The sequence below is a fragment of the Emydura macquarii genome, unplaced genomic scaffold (genome assembly GCF_026122565.2).
Source record: "Emydura macquarii macquarii isolate MOO-44397 ecotype Brisbane River unplaced genomic scaffold, CSIRO-AGI_Emac_v2 contig_1551, whole genome shotgun sequence".
NCBI classification, from domain to species: domain Eukaryota; kingdom Metazoa; phylum Chordata; order Testudines; family Chelidae; genus Emydura; species Emydura macquarii.
The window spans coordinates 11,761,260-11,776,931 of NW_027131688.1; the positions used below are offsets into that span (position 1 = coordinate 11,761,260).

The 15,672-nt window shown below is 38.4% G+C and overlaps 1 protein-coding gene across 3 annotated transcripts in view; it reads left to right on the forward strand.

The window, feature by feature from the left end:
• KIAA0586 (KIAA0586 ortholog) overlaps positions 1–15,672 on the forward strand; it is a 117,092-nt gene that overhangs the window by 49,505 nt on the left and 51,915 nt on the right. For all 3 annotated transcript variants that reach the window (XM_067554875.1, XM_067554873.1, XM_067554874.1), the window contains exons 19-23: positions 54–161; positions 1,678–1,758; positions 11,933–12,126; positions 12,335–12,453; positions 13,450–13,634. In XM_067554875.1, the coding sequence (XP_067410976.1) occupies positions 54–161; positions 1,678–1,758; positions 11,933–12,126; positions 12,335–12,453; positions 13,450–13,634 (687 nt within the window). The remainder of the gene's footprint in view (positions 1–53; positions 162–1,677; positions 1,759–11,932; positions 12,127–12,334; positions 12,454–13,449; positions 13,635–15,672) is intronic.

The window sequence follows — 15,672 nt, forward strand, 5'->3', positions numbered from 1 at the left end:
AAATTGAATTAATACAGACTTAGATTTTGGACTTGCGGTGTTTTCTTTTTTAGGTGTTGCCGAATGTTGATATTGACAGTATTTCAAATGACAGCGTGAGTGTAAACCAGGCTTCTACAAGTTCTGAAGCAGCACTTCCTCCTGTCAGCAATCTGATTCAGGTATTGGTCTAAATACCTTCAAATTGGTGTTAGTTTGATAAATAGACATTAATACACTAATGTTCAGTTACCATGGAATGATCTAATGTAGTATTCCTCCTTTGTTAGAGAAAGTAGGCCCACTGATAAACAGAAAAGAGAACTAAATTGTTGTCTTGCGACTTCTGAGCTCTGGGGGTTTTTATTTATTTATGTATAACAAAATCTTTATTAAAGTGTTAATTTCCTTCCAGCCCCAAGGAAGGGGCGGTGCATAGCTGTGCCCAGCTCAGGAATAGCCAAGGAAAAGAACTGTGACTCTTGAGGGGGACGAAGAAGTAACCTGCTGTTGACCCATACCAGTAGCACATTGCTTCTCCATCCATGCAGGCTCAGCTGCATTAGCTGGCACATGGAGGAGTAAAGGCTTCGCCCATTCCTTGCCCCTCTATATTGTTTCTCTGACCGTTTGCCTCAGTGGGGAATAGTGGCCCTTTGGACCATCTCACCACCCTGCACATAGACCGACAATACAAGGTGGCTCTGCAAGGGAGTAAGGAGGTGCCTTGTGTTCCTTTGCACAGAAACATAGGCAAGCCACTACTCAGTGAGGTGCTATGGCCTGTATTGTGCAGAAAGTCCGACTAGATGATCATTGCCCCCTCTGGCCTTAAAAGCTGTGAATCATGATCTTGCCCATTTCATTTTTCAGTAGTTATCATAGAGCATTTAGGAAGTAATGAAGATTGTGTGTGAATTCCAGGCAGAAAACTATTTAAAGAATATTAAGGTTGTAAACTGAAGCATATGATTACAAGATCACATACTGTTTCTTCCACAGGACCTCTGCCTCATTCAGTGCACAGGCTGGACCATGTGAACTGAATGAGGCAACTGTTCAATAGTTCTTTTTTTTTTAGTTGTTCAGCATGTGTGTCTGCTTCATTCACTGCACATTAATCAGCCTCCTCATTGCATGAGGTGATGTTCCTCCAGACCCCTGCCTTATTCACTACACAACTCGTTCATCATTCAGCCTGTCCACTGAATGTGGCAGGTTTTGCAAAAAAGAAAAAGAGAAGAGCACGTGATCATGTAATTAAAGACTAGTTTGTAATGATTATGCATAAGAAGGTAGACTTAAGGTTGCTTTGGGGAGCCTTGATTTAGGCATGTCCAGATTCACTTTGCAAACTTTTGTTCCCCTCTTGTGTATTTCAGAAAAAGAGTTGATAGTTATAATAATATTGTCCTGAAATTCTGATGCTGCGATATTCTTTTAAGCCCAACATCCAAGTCCAAGGAGTGCTAGCATTCATTTTATTGAATTGCTTAATACAATCCACTCCTCTTCCAGGTTTATAGAGAAATTCCCCTGTTAGGAACAAAACTTTTTTGCACTGTTGTTGCACTGTTAAGATCTAATTAGTTTGCAACAAGATGCTCACTGTAGCTTGATCATCTTCTCAGTATAAAGTTTTTCTATCGTTAAACCTTTTAATTTAAGATACATACGTTTCTATCTGTCTTTTATAAGGGTCCAGAACAAACTCAGTATGAGGAGGAAGATATAAAGTTCCCAGGAACTGATTTTCTTGATGTTATTGATGTCATTCAGGTAATTATATCCCAAAGACATTCTTGTCTTTGACTTTTATATTCAGTTCTGTTCTGTTCCTCAATGTGAAATACAGCATTAAAAATTGTATTTTATAAAAATATATATCTTCTTTAGGTTAGTTTTATGTGGGATTGAAAGGCATAGTTTTAAATTGTTGGACGCCAAGTAATTTTGTTCTGAAAATAACTAAAAACATTTGGTATAGAGAAACGAGAAATGGTAGGCCAGCTCTTACTAATTGTTTCTCTTTCTGTTAACTCAGAGATGTGGCCCCCACTATTTAGTCACAGGGTTCTTTTACAGACATTCTGGGACACTGTGATCAAGACAAAGCAAAATCACAATTGTTAACCATGGCTATTTTATTACTAAAGAAACGAAAAGAAAATACAAATGACCAAACCAAATTGAGAAACTGCTTAATTCCATTACAGTCTCTTCTATATCTCTCTATAGAGAGCTTTTAACAGAGATTGCACCCTTGAGAGTGAACAATTCCAACGGGTTCTTTTCCCTTGCTAAAGTTCAGACTAAAATATATTGTTTCCCAAAATTATTATGTGAATCCATTCTTTAATATAGCTTCAGATAACTGAGAATGTTTATGGATGGGCAAAAAATTATTTATTTCAGGGCAAGTGGATCTGTTGGTTATTAATAAATTACCAGCTATAAACTGGCTGACTATCTTAACTACATCCTATGAAACCAAAGAAAATATTTAAATCAGTTACTTAGAAGAAACCATTTAAGGAGTTATCCTGAGACAGGCCAATTAACCAAGATTAAGAATCTTAAATCCAATTTAAAACTCACACTTTCTCTGTTTACCAATGTTTCCTTTCCAAGAATACATGATCTAACCACCTGGTGATTAACAGGAAAAACTGTCTTTTAAGTTACAACAGCATTTATTTGCACCCACATGTTACTGAGAAGCAGAATTTCTTTGCATCACAACAGACCCCCGTGTCTAAAAATGGAAGTGCAAAAAGAACTCAACATTATTTTATTTTCTGACTTCTTTGCTGTAGCGGAAATTCCCAAATTGGGTTGAATCTTTTTTTTTTTTTTTTTTTTTTTTTTTTTTAAATTGTGGTTGAATGTGCAGAAATAAAATGGTTCACAGAAATATTTAAAAAAAAACAACCAAAATTCAGTATTCGAACAAAATCATTACAAAAGTTTTAAATCTAATCTCTTGGCAGTGTTTTAGTTAACTTGCTTTTATCAATCCCACATTGAAGTCTTGGGGATATTTCCTTGGGTTGATTTCTTCTTGACTTGACTTCTGTGTTTCTTAACTGTCTGTGGTAGCTTGGTTGTAAAGATGGATAGGAGTGAATTGTGGAGTGCTTGCTGTCTAAGCACAGTGGTAGAGTGTGAGGGTGCTCATTTCAATGTCTTTTGTACCCTTTTCCATCTTATTTTCATGAAATCATAGGAAAACGCATGTCTTTCATGTTTAGATTCAGGTTAGTTGCTGTCATGCTCTCCTTGGCTCCGTGCCTTTGGGATTGGCCTAGGTGATACTTTCAGATCCTGAATATGCAGTCTGTTAATGAATATGCAATATTCTATCCACAAAAAGAACAAAAGCCATTAAAAACATTCAGATAACTTTTCAAGGTTTAACTTTGTTCAGTTCATATTTTTATTTTATTTTTTTATTTTATTTTATTTTTTTACTGTTTTTATGATATGACAGGAAATGAAATTCAAAAAGTTCAAGCACACATCTATTCTTTATATAAGAGATTTTAGTTCTCAAAACTGTCTTAAAATTAAATAACTTTTTTAGAAAGTCTTTAAACTAAATTGTTGATTCTATATGACAATATTAGGAACGATAATTTTCTTGTCTTCCTGCGTTGGATGAGGGTTTGCTCACTCCCAGTAAACAATTAATTCTCCATTAATATAAATATTCTATACTTAAATGGCTTCTTACGTTAGTAATTAGTTAAGCATCAAATGACCTTACTACATTTTACTAGTCATATAACAATACTATCAAGCTTGCATTTAGATACAAAATATTTGCAAATATACATGTTGAAAGTAGCTTCTGCAATCTTAAGTATTTGAGAAGCATCAATGATTTTCACCTTTAAGTGGAAACATCAATTGGAAGTAACCAGTATCTTCTGTAAAACATTTCCCACCATGAATGTTCTCCAGTTTAAAGAATAAAGACTTAAATGTGTTTACAAAAGAAATCAATTTCAATAAGGATAGATCTAGAATTCTTTGTGTGGGTCAAACATCGTTTTTTCTTTTAAAAGAAAGCGGTAGGTAGGGCAGGGATTTGTATAGGCCTGCTTTACCTCTAGATTTATTGCTCTGATAACACAACCCTGCATGCCTTTCACAATCAGATTTCTTCCTAAAAGTGTTCATATGGTTTGTCTGCTGGATGTTTGCTTGTCCTTGGCAGATAGAAGCAGAACCCTTCTGGAATTTAATATTTTGTAACATAGTTAGCTAAACATGTGTATTATTATATTTTCACGCATCCTAGTAATAACACTCTTGTAGTTATAGCTTAATATGCAGTAAAGGTGCAAATAAGTTTGTAACAACTTTTTTAAAAATTATAATAATTTTATTAATATAATTTTTGCATCAATACTGAGGTTTTTCCTCCACATTACTAACAACTTAAAAATATTATTTTTATCCTTTTGAACAATCTTATTCTTCACTGCTGGCTTCATGAATGAATATGTCATATGTTAATAAGTAAAGGACCTTTGAGAAACAAGAGGAAGAAAGTTACTTAATTTTAAGAACTGGGTTTTAATTGTAGATGCTATAGACTCTTTAGAAATAAAGGCATGCATGCCATGAAGAACAGCACTTCACAATCGATCGTGATATTAACATTTGAAACCTCCCTGTATGTGTAGTTACTGGAGAATAGCAATGATGTCGGTTAATATCAAGTAGTAAGACAGAGCATACATCATTTGGTAGTGTTGCAGCCCTTAAAAATGAATTGCATATATGGTGTTCTTATTATAAAATGGATTTGGGAAATAAAAGGAAGAAAAAATGTCAATAATACCTTGTAAATATATGAACATGGGAATAACTTTATGGAAAGCCAGCCAGAGAGCTCCATATGTGACTAATATGGTAAATTCACTTCAGAAATATTTGTATTAAATTTACAATATACCTAAAAAATGTTCCAGTTCTGTCAAAAGTATGCAGATGACTTTTTAAAAAATGACCAGAACTTCTCTAAAAGAACTGTTAAATCTACTTGGGCAGCTTTTTTCTATTTGCACAAATGCTTATTCTATAAAAACAAACAGGAAAACTACTTAAGAAATCAATTTAAGAAATAGCAATAAAAAGAACCTAGCAACATCTAAATTTTTTAAATGTTAATGAGAGTTAGTCACCATTTTTCTCCAGGATTGCTTTTGTCTTTTGTTATTGGCAATGATATGCATTTTAACCACAAAACAAAAAAATATATCAAGGGCAATGCATGTTTGGCTTATGAGCATATGTACAGTGTTCTTAAAGATGTGTAAGACAAATATAATGAGGAATCATAAAATCAGACCTCTGGAGTGCCAGAAATATTTAAGACCTCAAAAGCAATCCTCTTTTATAGTAATAACCTTGCTTAGATTGTGAATGGAGAAATGTCAATAACATGTTAGGCAGGAAAACTGGCTTTTTTCCCCCCATGAAAAGTATAATCTGTTAGGAGTTAAGAAGATAAATATTTGTCAAAAACTTTCTGGTTTTCCGATTTCATGTGGACAGGAGTTTTTGATACTTTGACCCATGAGTCTTCTCTGTTTTTAGTACTTTTCTTTGATTTCTTGTGGTAGAAAATAGTTCAGAACATAGTTAAGATGTTAAAATGCTAATTTTATTTAGCTACTCTGTCATTGGATAATGCAGCATTTCCCAAATTTTTGAAAGTTGAGCCCCCTTAGAAGAAGATGAAATGCATTGTGTCCCATTGCTGTCCTGCCATGTTGTGTTAAAGGCCTACCTGTCTTAATATATAACCCTTCTGTATTTGCCCTCTCATCTCTGGGTGCATCTTGCACTTTGGGGAAATTCTAAGGTAGATCTTCATGGTACTCCTTTTCTTTATGTACATGCTTTGGAGAGCAGTGAAATAATTAACTATGTATGCTCATTAGCAATGGAGTTATCACCCATTGAAATAAATGGGACAGTTCCCACCCTAGAACTGTTGTTTCAGGCTCTCATTTTGAAGGTTTCTCCTCAACAATAATAATAAGAGGCTATGTACACAGGTAAATTTTAACAGTGATAGCGGTATAAACACCCCACCCATGTGGACAATCATATTCTGCAGTACAGTGTCAATCCCAATTCTGATACATATGCGCTATTCCCTTTCTGCGTGTAGTCTTGAGGGGCAGCTCAACACTATAACCGCAGAGCCAGGTGTTGGCCATAAGTAGTGTCTTACTTGACGTCCTTGGAAGAGCATCCAAGTACCCAGATTTCTCAGAGCAGTCAGACTGGTTGGACCTGCAGTCAGACCAGTCTTTCCCAAATGGGACCTACCACTGGTGCTGAGAGCACCCTTTTGAACCATTTACATTGGTCTCACCTTTCTACCTATCCATCAAAACCTGTTTCTTGGTCGCTATCACGACTTCTAGATGAGGTGAACTCATTTTTCCATGCCACATAATGGGTCATCCTCCATCATTCTGTCCAAAGCCACAGCATCCTGTAGAAAAGCTGTAGCATAATACAGATGATTTTAGAGCACTAAAGCTATGTATCAAGTGTACTGATTCAGCAAGAAGATTGGCTTTCTTGTTGTTCTCCTTTCATCCGAAGTGCCAAGGGCTCCAACTATCCAAACTGTCTCTGACTAGATGGGTCAAACTATGCATTGTAGAGGCATACAAGGCATCAGGTTGAACCCTGTTTTGACAAAATCAAAATACGTTCCATAAGATCTGTGGTGACTTCAGGTTCTTTCTGCCCATGTTCTTCCACTTAGGAGATCTGAAGGGCAACATCATGGTCCTTTATTAACTCTTTTATTGGACACTATAAGATGGACTTTCTATCCTCTGCAGAAGTGTCCTTGAGTAAGAAGGTGCTGCATGCATTGATCCAGAAAAAACTTTCCATTTTGGCAGTTAATTTTGATGTGAGGGTAGGGGGGCTTTTCCCATATTATTCTACTTCTTCATCCCTCCCTAATTCTGTTCTCTGCTTGCTACTTTCCACATTTAACAGTATTGTGGGAGACATGGGGCTACAGAATGGGACATTTCTTACCTGATAATATCCTTTTCAATAGCAGCAGCCTCCATAGTTCTACCTTCTGTGAATGGCTGCTTATCCAAAGGACAAAATTTAATTTTTATACCTACGGTGTGTGGGCCAGTTAGCCTACTACACATAGTTTACTAGTTGACATTGAAGTTATTCTTACTAATCGTATTTTAAGAGTTTTTACACAGCTTTGGAATGAAAGTCTGGTAGCAAGCTGGAGCAGGGGGCTTGAGCATCTGAAATGTTGAAATAGGACATTTCAATTTTGTCGGCACATTCTCCTCCATTTTTCTGTAAAATGAAATTTCAGCAAAATCAACAAGATTTTGCAAAACATTTTGGTTTAGATGAAAATGCATTTTCCCATGGAAAATGGTTCCATCTAAGTTTTTCTGACTAACTATACTCATCAGGATACGTTTCAAAAAGAGGAGGTGTAATGTAGCCCAAGGTCTGCCCCATGAAAAGCCTTTGAAAATCAACAGAGCCAAAAAATGAATTAATAATTAAGTTAAGTTGGATAACTTTAATAAGAGACTATTAATGTATTTTTTTCAATGTTAAAACAAAATTATTCTATTCTGCCTGACCATTTCTGCCGCTTTTTATTTCTATGACATTGTGAATATAGTTTTGAGATCTAAATCAAGGGAGTCTCAACTTGATACTTTGAAAAGTAGAATGATTAATATTCCAACCAGATCTTAAATAACTTCTAATTTATTTCATTTTTTTGGTTGGTAGTCATGATAGATATTTTCAAAGGTCCCTTAGGAGATGAAATGCAGAATTAACTACAGATCATTCAGGACAAGGCTGGAAGATGACATATGAATAGGTTCAATCTGTATAATTAAATACTGAACATTATCTTTGTATTTCATTTTCAGTGAAGATTATGTATCATCCCAAAATGAATATAATATATAATTCTCTCTTCAGATTGATATAATAAAATCTTATGTATAAGATTTGGAAATGCAGAAAAACTGCCAAAGTTTTATCCAGAAGCTATTAATTAGATGCAAGATTTATTGCATATATTTAGTTTACTTAATCCAGCTGTCTGCATTTTAAACACTTTAGAAAAGATTATATTAAATGGGAGATATCAAAGAAGATTTATAGGAATAAGCAGTCAGTAGAAAGAACATGCATAATGAAACATTAGACAGAGAAATCTGTACATTCACTGTGACAGTGAGTTACGCTATGAATGCATGTATCCCAATAGAACGAATTGCTTATTAACTCACAAATCATCCAGAATAATTTTAAGATGATATAGCACTCCTATTTGAGTTTAAATGTAATACATTATTTTTACATGTTATAGAATAGTGCATATAGAATTTTTTGGGTGAAATTTCTGTTTGGTGCAATCCAAATGTGCATATGTTCATATGTCTGTTTTGTAAGTTATGCATTATTTAAGAAAACTTCTTTTTAAAAATCCAGAACATTGTTTTTTTGTGGGTTTTTCTGTATATGTAAGTCTGCAGCAAAAATAGCTTTTTGCTCTAGTATCCAATATGGGGCTTTACTACTGTTTTAATTTTAAAATACATGAAAATTAGTGGAGCAGAAAGCAGGGTGAGTTTTATATGGAGTGAGGGGAGAGAAGTGCTTGCTTCCTTTTCCATCTTAATTCTTATCCTTCTGCAATGACTTATTCTTTTTTCAAAGAAAAATATTTAAGGTTTTTATTTCAATTAAAACAGCATTTAATTGGTAAAACCTTGTCTCCGTCCCCTGCCAACCTCTGCAAGAGGAATTCTGGTAAATATGGGCTTATGCTGAAATCTTTTAGCCCTACACAGCATACTCCCAGTTGTTAATTTAAGGTATGTCTACACTGCAACTAGACAGCTGCAGCTGGCCTGTGCTGGCCGACTCAGGCTCGCTGGGCTCAGGCTGTGGGGTGTTTCACTGCAGTGTAGACTTCTGGCCTCGGGCTGGAGCCTGAGCTCTGGGACTCTCCCACCTCACAGGGTCCTAGAATCGGGCCCCAGCACAAACCTGGAAATCTCCACTACAGTGAAACAGCCCCACAGCCCAAACCCTGCAAGCCCAAGTCAGCTGGCATGGGCAAGATGCATGTTTTTTGTTGCAGCGTAGACATAACCTTAGGGCTCAGTCCTTCAGGTCATATTCATGTCAGTAATTCTTACTAGAGAGACCAGATGAACTAGGTAATATTTTTTTATTGGTCCACCTTCTGTTGGCAGGAGAGACAAGCTTTCAAGCTTACACAGAGCTCTTCCGGTCACCACAGCTGTGAAGATATGGCTGCAGGTTTTGCATTTGTTGTTCTGGCAGGGTCTGATGCTGCTTAGAGCTGGTGTGTCCTGGTCTGTGGGGAGCTTGCTTCTGATGATGAGTGTGGTGAGTTTGGGGAGTTGTTTGAAGGCCAGAAGAGGGCTTCAGGAAAGATTTCTTTCAGAATGTGGTCCCATCAAACATGGGTTGTAATTGTTTAATTGAGACCCTGTGTGAGTTGCAATGTGGGATGGTAGGTGACAAATAGGGATGTGTGGTCAGTGGATTTATTTTTCCTGTATTGAAGCAGGTTCTCTTGGGACATTAGGGTGGCCCATTCCATGACGTGATCTACTTCTTTGGTGGAGTGTCCTTGTTTGGGTGAAGGCAATTTTAGGAGTGTTAAGGTGTGTTATGTGAGTGCCTGACTATAGACAAAAGATTTCTTGGTGTGTTAGGGTTAGTAGTAGATCTATGAAGGTAGGTGTGGTGATCGATGGGTTTCTTTTATATAGTCATCTGTAGAGTTCCATTGCTGAAACTGATGGTGGTGTCCTGGAAGTGGGTACCTGGTGTGGGAGTGTTCTAGAGAGAGGTTGATGTAGCCATAATATAGATGCAAAACCTGCAGACATATCTGCAGATCAGTACTCCCCACGACACAACTTTCAGGATCCAGGCATCCTACACATGCCTATCACAACGTGTGCTATACCTCATCCAGTGCACTAAATGCTTCATGTCAAGTTGTCTAGAATGGCTCACAAACATGAGTGCCACTCTCAGGGCAGACTATCAAGGAACAGGGCACAAACCCCAAATTGGTTGTGTGTTCTATCCTTAGATTTCACCAACCAAGTCTCAAGTGTGAACTCCTCAAGCATGTGAACATGAACATAAACAAAATGAGTATGAACAACAGGAACAATGTGAACATGGAGACTCAGATAGTCCCCTTGGGCTCTCCTGTCCATTTTATCACTTAGGCAAGCCCACCTTTGTGATAGATGGTCCCTCTACACCAAAAACCACAGCAATATTCAGGTTACTCCCAGTCCCAAAGGACCAATCACTTACCCCAGGTAGTTGTACCATAGATCTTTCACCAAAGACAACCCTTGTAGCCAGTTCTATATTAAACAAACTAAAGGTTTATTAACTAGGAAAAAGAAATGAGTTATTTACAAAGTTAAGGCAGGTAAACATACACACACAAATAAGTTACATTCTTAGATTTCAAAAAGTAATAGAAGCTGTTATAATGTGCAAGCTCGCTAAGTCCTTTAGGGCTAAACCAAGCTAAGTGGCTTGGGGATCCCTTGCTTATGCTTAGAAATGTTGCCCTTTCTAAATTCCAAGCAGCTTAGTGATGAAGTTTTTTCCGCTCTGCCCTGAGTTCTGCTTTGGGCCCCGCCGCAGCCTCGGTGCCTGGCCCCGCATTGGCACCCAGCTGCTGCCTACCTGGCCCTGCCTGGGCGCCCTGCTGCAGCTTCCCCAGCCTTGGCACCTAGCCATGGCCTTGACCCCCACTCCTGGCTGTGATACCCAGCCTCACTCCCTTCCCTCTCCCCAGCTGCAGAGCCCAGCCTCGCCCTCCACCCCCGGTGGCCTGGCTCCTGGCCGCAGCCCCCGCCTGACCCAACCAGCTGGGAGGGGTGGGGGTCAAAAGTTTGAGGACCACCGGGCTACAGATTTTATAAGTGAGATCAACACATGCAGCATCCTACAAGTTTTCCATCAAGTCTAAACACATTCTTATCAACTTAACATCTGTTTTGCCAGTACTAACACACAGGTGAGCCAGACTGGTTCCCAGCTGTGCATTTGTCAGTGTTCAGTGAGGCCTTGGCCTGAGCTGACACTTGGTCTGCCAGTGTCACACCCTAATAACAATTACGTGGGTAAAACCAGACAATCTCTATTCTCTCGAATGAATTCACCTAGAAAAATGATAAAAGAAAAAAACACCATATCACCTGTGGGTGAATACTTCACAAAATGATCACTTCATATCTGACCTCTCAGTCCTACACAACTCCTTTGAAAGATGAGCACAAGAACTTAAATTCATACCTCTTTCAGAAATCATGGACTTAATAAAGACATTGGCTGTATGGCTCATTTCAACAATCTGTAACCCATTTACCCTCCTTTTGTCCTATGACTGTAGAGCTATTAACTGCCCACTTCATCTTGAATAGCCTCTTGCAACATGTGTTAACTCCTTACTCTTCCATCTTGTGCTTAGTTGTGACACTTCTGAGTATCTTTCCCAGAGCTAAAGAAAAGCTATGTGTAATCTCAAAAGCTTGTCTCTTTCACTAACAAGTTGGTCCAATAAAAGATGGTACCTACCTCACGCCCCTTGTCTCTTCAGTTGAAATGTACATTTCCTAAGTATTGCAGCTACTCTTTATCTTCCTGCCTCATGCACCACAGGCAGGAACTTCTCTGCCACTATAACTGCACAGATTTATGGATTGGTAGGCTTGAAATATAGTATATTAACTGCAGAATGGTAAAAGGAAAGCGTGTGCTTGGTATGGTGTAACACAACTGTAACTATTTTCTAAAGCAAAAGTACTGAAGATTGTCTTTTTGCTTTTATTGTGACTAGAATCAGGAGGAGGAGGATGGAATCCCGGAATTGTCTGAACCAGTACTGGAGTTAAATAGACGAACTGAAGTTGTTTCTCCAAAATATAATGGTCCTCCATTTCCCCCAGCTGCTCCTGCTTCTCAATATCCATCTGATATTCTGGATGAAATCATTGAAAGGAGAGAAACTTTAGAAAATAGGTTGATTAGCTGGTGAGTTTCCTGGCAAGGTGAAAGTAATAGAATAGAAGGTGTAAACCTATTAGGAAGAAATGCATAATCCTCATAAGTGGATTAAACATTTTTTTAACTATTTCTCTTTGTTTTATTGCATTTTCCCCATATATCGAGAATACTGTGTTGCATAAACTTGGCTGTCTCAGAGCCTGTTGGTAGAAATACAAAGATTTTGTTTTGTCAGGGTGGAACAAGAGGTAATGGCACGAATTATTAGCGAGATGTACCCCATCCAGAAGGAAAGAGTGCCCAGTGTAAGTGCATCAAACAGCGAAGAGAGTGAGGCTGTAACCTCGGACATTGGTAAGTAGGAATTGTAGTTGTTCTTAGATGCTTTCCAGCCTGAAGGCAGATGGGACCAAAGGCAGATGGAACCAAAGGCTATTCATTTTAAATGTGGGCTAAAAGATATTTTAACAGCTTGGTTAGTGAGTCTTAACTGGCTAAACCTTAATATATGAGGTGTTAAACTTACGAAGCTGATAAACTACTGCACAGAAAAGATGTGCGTTTGTGCACGTGGAGTTGAAGAAAGGGGTAACCAGTCAACCAATAAGAGCAAACTATACTGGGTGATTGAGGGCTAGTCCACAGGTAAAACTTACAGAGGCACAGCTGTATCGGTACAGCTCAGCTGCTGTAAGAGTGCTTGTGTAGCCACGTTACGTTAGCAGGAGAGAGCTCTCCCTCTGACATAATAAAACCACTAAACGAGCGGTGGTACCTATGTTGGCGGGAGAATATCTCCAACCGACCTAGCACTGTACACACAAGTGCTTATGCCGGCAAAATTTATGTAGTGCAGGGCCCTGAGCGACAAAAGTTTTGCTGGAATAAGTACTAATGTAGACAAGGCCTGATAAAGAACGTTCCACAAATGGGCCAGACTTGCAAACTAAACCCTGGTGGTCCTCCTTCCATGAAAATCAAAGTGGGGCTGCGCATTGTACTTTTGCTAGACTGCAGGGCTGCTGTCTTTATCTCTCTTTTGAAGAATGGCAGGTCAGATAAATGCCTGCCTTATAAACATGCATGAGAGAGAGGTGTGGGGACTCTCAAGATCTCACCTCAGCCCTGACACTGACTCCCTCTGTGGAGTCCTCTGCCTCAGTTTTCCCATCTGTAAAATAGGAATAATGCTTCCTGGTAGGAGTGCTTGAGAGTTCATTAATGTATGTAAAGGTCTTTGAAGATGCAAATTGCTGAGCATTTTGGTATATTATTGTATTTCTGCAGTATAATACATTCCATATCAAGAAGTAAAATTTGAATTTGGGTTTTATGTGTCTTCTCTTTTAGTTGAGGCAGCAGGTGGTGGAGGATTTCAGCTCTTTGTCAGCGCTGGTGTGCCAGTGAACTCAGAAATGATTAGTCATTTTGTAAATGAAGCTCTTACTGAGACTATTGCCGTCATGCTGGGTGACAGGGAAGCTCAGAAAGCAGTTCCTGGAGCAAATGTTCTTCAAAGCACAACGGTTTTGCCAGTAAGAGTGAATTTTATTATTGTTTCCAGTTGAAGTTCTGAAGGTTTTAGGATTTATTTTTGTAATCCCAGGATTTTGGTTACGTGCAATATGAAGACATCGAAAAGCAATTCTGAAATAGAACAAGCATGTTGTAGCTTTTTGTTGAGAGTAAGTCCCAATATGTCCCCGTAAGTAACAAGATTTAAACCAATTTCACCTTTCAAAACTTGAGTTCTTTTGCAGTTTGTGCAAATTGCGACATTTATTTTTAAAATGCTGCGCACACAAAATTGGTCTCTGAAGGAGGAGAATGGTAATATTGGATTTCATGTTGTCGAATGATAGCTATGCTATTTCAAATGCAAGGCTGCAAGAGTGATAGACACTTCAGCTCAAGTGACTTATTATATTAGGTCCTGTGCACCTGAAGGCATGATTTCATATCTGTAAAAGATAAGTAGTCTTCATGCATCTTCAGTCTTGTGTTTCATCCTCAGGCATGAGATTCAGAACCTGACTACAGAGCTAAAAGTATTTAGATAATTTGTTCGTACCTTTTCCGTCATTGTTAGATTGATTCTCCTTGACTAGGTTTTGAATTCAAATAGTCTTCAGCAAATGTTCATAGAGTTGAAACTACCCTTACCATAGAAGAATTTTCTCCTTCCTTTGGTAATCAAATGACCACTGCCTGTTACCAGCTTATGGCAGAATTTTAAACATATTTTTGTTAATGAGCAGATTCTAATATATAATGCAGAATTCTGTGGAGAGACCCTACATGGAAAATATAATTACACAAAGTTTAATGAAAATGGGCCAGATTCTCTCATCCACCATGGTCCTTTTGTGCCTCTCAGGTGTTACAAGTGTCCATATTCTTGCCAGCAGAATATTCCCTGTGCATAGGTGAGCTCTCCAATGGCATAAAGCTGGTAGAGGTGGTAGGGCTATCTCCTTCATCAGTGAGCCCTTCACCCTCAGTGTAGGTGGAAGAAGGAGTTGGAATATGACAGAGTATTGCTCTGCCATATTTGATCCTTCATTGGTTTAAGTGCGTTTATTGAGTGTGCCTTACACCAGTTGTGTAAATTAGAGCTGCTACTCAGCAAATCTTGACTTACATTGAGGGCAGACAGTACAGGATTGAGGAATTGCAGTCAGCTCCTTGATGCCTTCTTGTGTGTGGTGGAAATTCTGGTCCCAGCGTGTCACATAATACCAAATGAGAATGTCTAAAAAAGAGAATTAGAGAGACAAGGTGGGTGAGATAATATTTTTTATTGGACCAACTTCTGTTGGTGAGAGAGACAAGCTTTCAAGTATACACAGAGCTCTTCTTCGGGTTGTCTTCTTCAGGTAAACCTGAAAGCTTGTCTCTCTCACCATCAGAAGCTGGTCAAACACCTCTACAGCAACACTGCATAAAAAGGGAATAGCACAAGAAGCCAGTAGCTGTGGAAGTATCTGCACTGATGTCCCAAGGATATCAGGGCATTGATGCATTAATGTTGAGGTGCCTCTAAATGCACAATTTCTTCACTGACGCAGAACCAGTTCAGTGTAGTCTTGAAGATAGTGCTGATGGATCTGGTTAATGGACAGTAAATGCCATTGACTCAAATTGTGCAAACATTGGGTGGCTCTTTATGTTTCAGAGAAGGAAAACGTAATTGCGGATAGGCTTATCCTATAGTCATCAACCTCCATGAGTGCTCTGTGGATAAGGGAGTGGAGGACCAAAATTTTCTTGTTTAGGATGTGTAGAACTTCAGTTAGTCTCTTCTGAGACTTACTCTGGTGGCACCAATTCTTAGGAGAGACAAGGTTGCATGGAGAGCATAGTTATTCATTGATAGAGAGACATTTGGTTCCTCTTCTGGGGGAGAGGAGAATATCTAATCCCAGCAGACTGCAGGTTGAAACATTTAATCTCACTTAATGATATCATCTTGTTAAATCTTGAGCCAGGACTTCTGACACTGTGAAGACTAACCAAGTTATCTTCAGATAAGGTTTTTCAAGTGCCCTTGTTTGCTTGGAAGACTTCCAGGAG